We start from the raw sequence: 6,477 nt of genomic DNA, 5'->3' as shown, positions 1-6,477 counted from the left end.
ACTAAGCCTGTGTGCTACAACTACTGAGCCTGCGCTCTAGAGCCCTCTAGCCACAACTGCTGAACCCGTGTGCCACAACTACTGAGCCTGAAAGCCACAACTACTGAGCCCACGTGCCAGAACTACTGGGCCTGTGCTCTAGAGCCCGCAAGCCACAACTACTGAGCCTGTGTGCCACAACTACTGAGACTGTGCTCTAGAACCCACGAGCTGCAACTACTGAGTCCACGTGCCACAACTAAGGAAGCCCATGCACCTAGAGCCCGTGGTCCACAACAAGAGAAGCCACCTCAATGAGAAGCCTGTGCACCACAACAAAGAGTAGCCCTCACTTGCCCCAACTAGAGAAAGCCCGCTCCCAGTAACGAAGAACCAACACAGCCATAAATAAATAAGTAAGTAAGTAAGTAAATAAATAAATAAATAAAATGAGTAAAAGTAAATGGAAGGAACCAAAGAAGGGCCAAACATTCAGAGATTCTTTATTAGGTAAAAAATTGTTGGGTACTATTGTGTGCAAAAGGGTAGTCAGCGTTTGTTCAAGACTAGGATTCCTAAAATCAAAATTTCAGAAAAGGTCAGATGACAAGGGCGACTTAGTTGGAGTGGAGAGGAAAATGATTTAAAAAAGGGGAGGAGGTGAAGAAGCTGAGAGGTCAGCTTGCTGAACAATGTAAGAAAACTCTCTTGCTAACTTTTTTTTTTTTTTTTTTTTTGCTGTACGCGGGCCTCTCACTGTTGTGGCCTCTCCCGTTGCGGAGCACAGGCTCCGGACGCACAGGCTCAGCGGCCATGGCTCACGGGCCCAGCCGCTCCGCGGCATATGGGATCCTCCCAGACCGGGGCACGAACCCGTATCCCCTGCATCGGCAGGCGGACTCTCAACCACTGCGCCACCAGGGAGGCCCCTCTCTTGCTAACTTTCATATTTTTCTTGCTTATGTCAATGGTCACCTTCACCTACTTATTATTTCAAACTTCCTACCTTTCCCGGAACTTCCATTTTATTTCTCCTTTCATTTTTAAGCAGCTACTTACTGGTGAAGTTTCCCTCATTGTCCCAGACCTCTCTGATCTTCTATAACACACTATCATCACTGAGCACAGACAACATGCCAGGCACCATACCAAGCCTCAAGATCAGCACAATACACAGAATCACCCTATGAGGTAGAAACTACTATTATTCTCTTTAAATAGATGAAGACACAGAATGATAGAAAAGTTGAATAAAATACTTAAGGTGACTGTTTTGTAAATCTTGAGTGAGTATGCAAATCCAACTTATAGATTAATGTTAATTCTGTACTTGACTTATCTTCCCCATGGAAATAGACGTCTTTTCAGGAAGGTCTAAGTCTTGATTTATTTTTATATTCCCCATTGAACCTATTTTGATACCTTAAGCATAGTAGTCACTCAATTCATGTTTATTTGAGTAAATGATTAAGCTAAATCATCTAGCTAGAGTTTCTTATCTTTTTCTCTCCTTACTAAAAATTATTCTTTTTTTCTTGTTAAATGTGTGAAATTGATAGAAAGGGAGAAGCTTTTCTGTTAAAAGTTTAAAGCGTTTGTTTTTCAGTTGTGGGAACACCTTTTTATTTATTTTTATTTTTTATTTTTTTGTGGTACACGGGCCTCTCACTGTTGCGGAACACAGACTCCGGACGTGCAGGCTCAGCAGCCATGGCTCATGGGCCTAGCCGCTCCACGGCATGTGGGATCTTCCCGGACCGGAACACGAACCCGCGTCCCCTGTATCGGCAGGCGGACTCTCAACCACTGCACCACCAGGGAAGCCCTGGGAGATGGAATTCTTATTTCTCCTAGATTAAAAAAGAATATATATGTGTAACTAATATATGTATTATTTATACATAAATATATAAATATATATGTAATACATAGTTATTGTCTCATGGGTGATATGTTATGTTGTCAAGTTAAAAGTTTTAAACACAGGTTTGTATCAGGCAAAATACTTTCATTTTATGGGAAACTGAAGGAATGGACCAGAGTTGGACATCAATGATTTTGGAGGGTGTTGAGGGATTGGAAAGGAATGGTGCTGAGTGAATTCAGTTTTTGATGGGACACATAGAACTAGACCATCAGTCCATGCTGCTTCATTTTGAGGTTGAGTCCAAAGGGGAAAGCATATTTCTGGATCTTGAAAAATGTTCATGTGAAGTTAGGATTTCACATTATTAGACAATTGCCTGTTTACTTCTCCAATCTTGTTTCTTATTTAAAAAAGAATATGTAAAAGAGATTAAGGCAAAGACTATTTACATTTGAGATGGAGTTAACATTTTTTTAATCTTTACTTTTTATTTTGGTGATTAAATGTTTAAAAATTTTATCAAGTTTATCTTTTCATGTTCAGGTTTCAAAGAAATAGTTTCACTCAAAATAGTTTCCTTTAGTGAGATGATAACAAACTGAGTTTACTAGTAGTGGAAAAGAACATTTTGGAGTCCATGATTGGTCTTCAGACAATGGAATTATATCAGAGCCGACTGAATAAAATTATTCCCTCAATCATATCCATAATATAAATCTTCACTAATTTTTAAAAACTTTTTATTTTATTTTGGAATATAGTTGATTAATAATGTTGTGTTAATTTCAGGTGTACAGCAAAGTGATTCAGTTATACTTATACATGTATCCACTCTTTTACAAATTCTTTTCCCATTCAGGTCATTACATATTATTGAGCACAGTTCCCGGTGCTATATACTAGGTCTTTGTTGGTTATCCATTTTAAATATAGCAGTGTGTACATGCCAAGCCCAAACTCCCTATCCCTCCTCTCCACCCTTCCCTCCTGGTAACCGTAAGTTCGTTCTCTAACTCTGTTTCTATTTTGTAAATGAGTTCATTTGGGTCCATGTTTTAAAAGAGGTATCATACAATATTTACCTTTGTCTGATTTACTTCACTCGGTATGAATCTCTAGGTCCATCCATGTTGCTGCAAATGTCATTATTTCATTCTTTTTAATGGCTGAGTAATGTTCCATTGTATATATGTACCTCATCTTCTTTATCCTTTCTTCTGTCGATGGACAATATAGGTTGCTTCCATGTCTCAGCTACCGAAATCGCATTTCCTTTTGCGAGAAACTGCTGAATCTAAGATTCGGTGCCTGAATGAACTGGAAAGCTGGGAGATATTTTTAAAATTGTAGTTGCTTAGAGTTCAGGTGACAATTGTTGGTGGTGAGTGACATATATGAGAGGTTATACCGTTGTAGTAGTTAATACTTATGTTTTATATGATAATGATTCATGTGTATCTCCAGCAACTTCAGCTATATCCAGAACAGACCTTGGGATTTGGGAGTTTGAGGCTTATTAATTTAAAACCATAGCATCTGAGGAACATGACATCTAGAACCTAAATTTTACAATAATGACATTTCGTCCAGTCGTGAAAAAAAATTATTTCACAAATATATTGCTTACATGGAATCCAAAGACTCGCACAGAACAGGCCCCGTTAAGAAATGGAAAATCGGACGCCTGATACCATTGTAATAACCAGTCCGTCCAACAGGGGGCGAGGGGGAAGGAGGTGTGTTTACTAAATACCGGAAAAGAAAAGTCCTGGCGGTGAGCAAGCATCTCCAGTTTTAGGAAAAAGCTAAAAGTATCAGATTGAGGCATAGGTGGATTCCGAAAATTCGGAGCTAAAATATTCAAAGAAACGCTTATACTTACTACCAAATTATGGTGTTAAAAATCAATGGCTCCTTCACCAAGTAGGGAAGTGGGGGAGATGAATTGGGAGATTGGGATTGACATGTATACACTAATATGTATAAAATAGATTACTAATAAGAACCTGCTGTATAAAAAAATAAATAAAATAAAATTCAAAAAAAAAATCAGTGGCTCCCTATATTATAAAAACTCTGAAACCTGGGAACCATTCAAGACCTGCTGGAACAGGAGCGCGGACTGGTCATCGAAGGCGTCAACACCCCCTACCTGTACTTCGGCATGTGGAAGACCGCCTTCGCCTGGCACACGGAGGACATGGACCTTTACAGCATCAACTTCTTGCACGTCGGGGAGCCCAAGACGTGGTACACGGTGCCCCCGGAGCACGGCCGGCGCCTGGAACGCCTGGCCAGGGAGCTTTTCCCGGGCAGCTCACGGGGCTGTGAGGCCTTCCTGCGGCACAAGGTGGCTCTCATCTCGCCCACGGTGCTCAAGGACAACGGCATCCCCTTCGGTCGGGTCACTCAGGAGGCTGGAGAGTTCATGGTGACGTTTCCCTATGGCTACCACTCTGGCTTCAACCATGGCTTCAACTGCGTGGAAGCCATCCATTTCGCCAACCAGCGCTGGATAGATTATGGCAAAGTGGCCTGGGAATAGGGCTCTGCATGACCTTTGGAAAAATCTGGGTCAGAATAAGGGATATTTCAGGTGAGCACCCTTAGGAGATTAACAATGGGTGGTTGGGTGGGGACTCTAAAGGGGGCCTATAATTACCAGCTGGGAAGGGAGTTGGAGGTTAGAGTAGTAACGTTAAGACCAGAGCTTTGTAAGGAACTGAAATTGTGTGTGTGTGTGTGTGTGTGTGTGTGTGTGTGTGTGTCTTCTGTTTTCCTGAAGCCATATGGAATGGAGACTTTGTTTTCTTGGAGCAACAAGGAAATAGGAAGCTTTCCTTCCTCATCATGACAGAGAGGGTGACCCCCAGGGGAAGCTGACTCTGTCCATTATGAAGTTTTGTCCTTGGTATGGGAAATTCCAGAAAGGCTATTACGCTGGAGAATAATAACGATTCTCTGTTCAGTTCTCCTTCCCTATCACCTCCCCTGCAGCCTCTTATTTTTCTTTTAATGGTGAAGTAAATAAATGTGATGCTGTTGATGTGGTTTTGTGTTTTTCCTCCATCCACAAATTCAGTCCATCTATGGACCCACTCTGTATGTGTAAGTGCAAAGTTGAATCTGAAGCATGATGTCTTTCGTAAAGCAAACTTTTCCGTAGTCACCGCTTTGACGTTTGCAGCAGTTACTTAGAGGTGAGAACTGGACTTAGAGTCAGCAGAAATGGCATTCAAACCTGCGCTTTGCTACTTTCTAGTCGTGGGACCTTCAGCACAAAAGTCATTGATTTTTCTCTGAGCCAGAATTACAGTGCGAGAGTTTTGTGAAGATCCTGGGGATGTAAATGTGACAGGCATTTAGGAGGTGCTCAGTTAATTTGATGTGCATTCATACACTCTCGTGGCCTCTAGGGCCAGCCCAATGCCTAGGATATCCGCTCATATTCTTTCTCTGATGGTCAGTTCTACTGTTGTTTTCCTCACCACCCCCCAGTCTTACACGTTACTTTTCTTTTAAATAATTGACTTGGGCTTCCCTGGTGGTGCAGTGGTTGGTAGTCCACCTGCCGATGCAGGGGACGCGGGTTCGTGCCCTGGTCTGGGAAGATCCCACATGCCGCAGAGCGGCTGGGCCCATGAGCCATGGCCGGTGAGCCTGTGCGTCCAGAGCCTGTGCTCCGCAACGGAAGAGGCCACAGCAGTGGAAGGCCCAAGTAACGCCAATAATAATAATAATAATAATAATAATAATAATAATAATAATAGACTTTATTTTTTCAGAGTACTTCACAACAAAACTAAGTGGAAAATACAGAGGATTCCCACATTCTCCTTCACAGGCTCCTCCACCAGCATCCACACCAGAAAGGAACATTTTTTACAATCGATGAACATGCACTGACACCTCATTGTCACCCAGAGTCCTTAGTTTAATTTATGGTTCACTCTTGGTGTTGTACAGTCTATGGATTTGACCGATGTATAATGACATGTATCTACACTTATAATACCATACAGAGTAGTTTCATTGCCTAAAAATCCTCTGTGCTCTGCCTAATCATCCCCCCTCCCCCCCTGACAACCACTGATCATTTTACTTCTTCCATAGTTTTGTCTTTTCCAGATGACTTCTTTCAGGTAGTAATATGCCTTTAAGTTTCCACCACATTTAGTGGTTTTATAGCTAATTTCCTTGTATTCGTGAATAATATTCCATTGTATGATGTATGACCCTTTATTTATCCACTCACATGCTGAAGCACATCTTGGTTGCTTCCAATTTTTTCTGCAATTATGAATACAACTACTATAAACATTTGTGTGCAGGTTTTGGTGTAGATGTAAGTTTTCAGCTCATCTGAGTAAATACCAAAGAGTGTGATTGCTGGATTGTATGGTGAGACCATATTTAGTTTTGTAAGAAACTGCCAATTATTTTTACCGGTCGAAAACTGATCTTTTTTTTTTTTTTTTTTTTTTTGCTCATAATCTACTGCATGTTTGCACAAAAGGTCACACATACCCATTTGCAAATTTCACTCCTTGTCCTATTCATCCTTGTTACAGTGTTATAAAGGCAAGGTAAAGATTTCACAATCAGTCAAGAGCCAGAGGACCCAGCGTTTA

The 6,477-nt window shown here is 41.3% G+C and overlaps 1 protein-coding gene across 1 annotated transcript; it reads left to right on the top strand.

The window, feature by feature from the left end:
- Positions 1-3,926: 3,926 nt before the first annotated feature.
- LOC309807952 (lysine-specific demethylase 4D-like) lies at positions 3,927-4,391 on the top strand (the record flags this gene model as incomplete). Its single annotated transcript, XM_082627974.1, has 1 exon — positions 3,927-4,391. A coding segment is annotated over one exon (465 nt), but the record flags the coding sequence as incomplete, so codon positions are not given.
- Positions 4,392-6,477: the final 2,086 nt, after the last annotated feature.

Source organism: Mesoplodon mirus (genome assembly GCF_964341445.2).
Source record: "Mesoplodon mirus genome assembly, chromosome: 7".
Classification (NCBI taxonomy): Eukaryota; Metazoa; Chordata; class Mammalia; order Artiodactyla; family Ziphiidae; genus Mesoplodon; species Mesoplodon mirus.
Note: the sequence above shows the minus strand (reverse complement) of the source record. Positions and strands in the feature narration are given on the sequence as shown.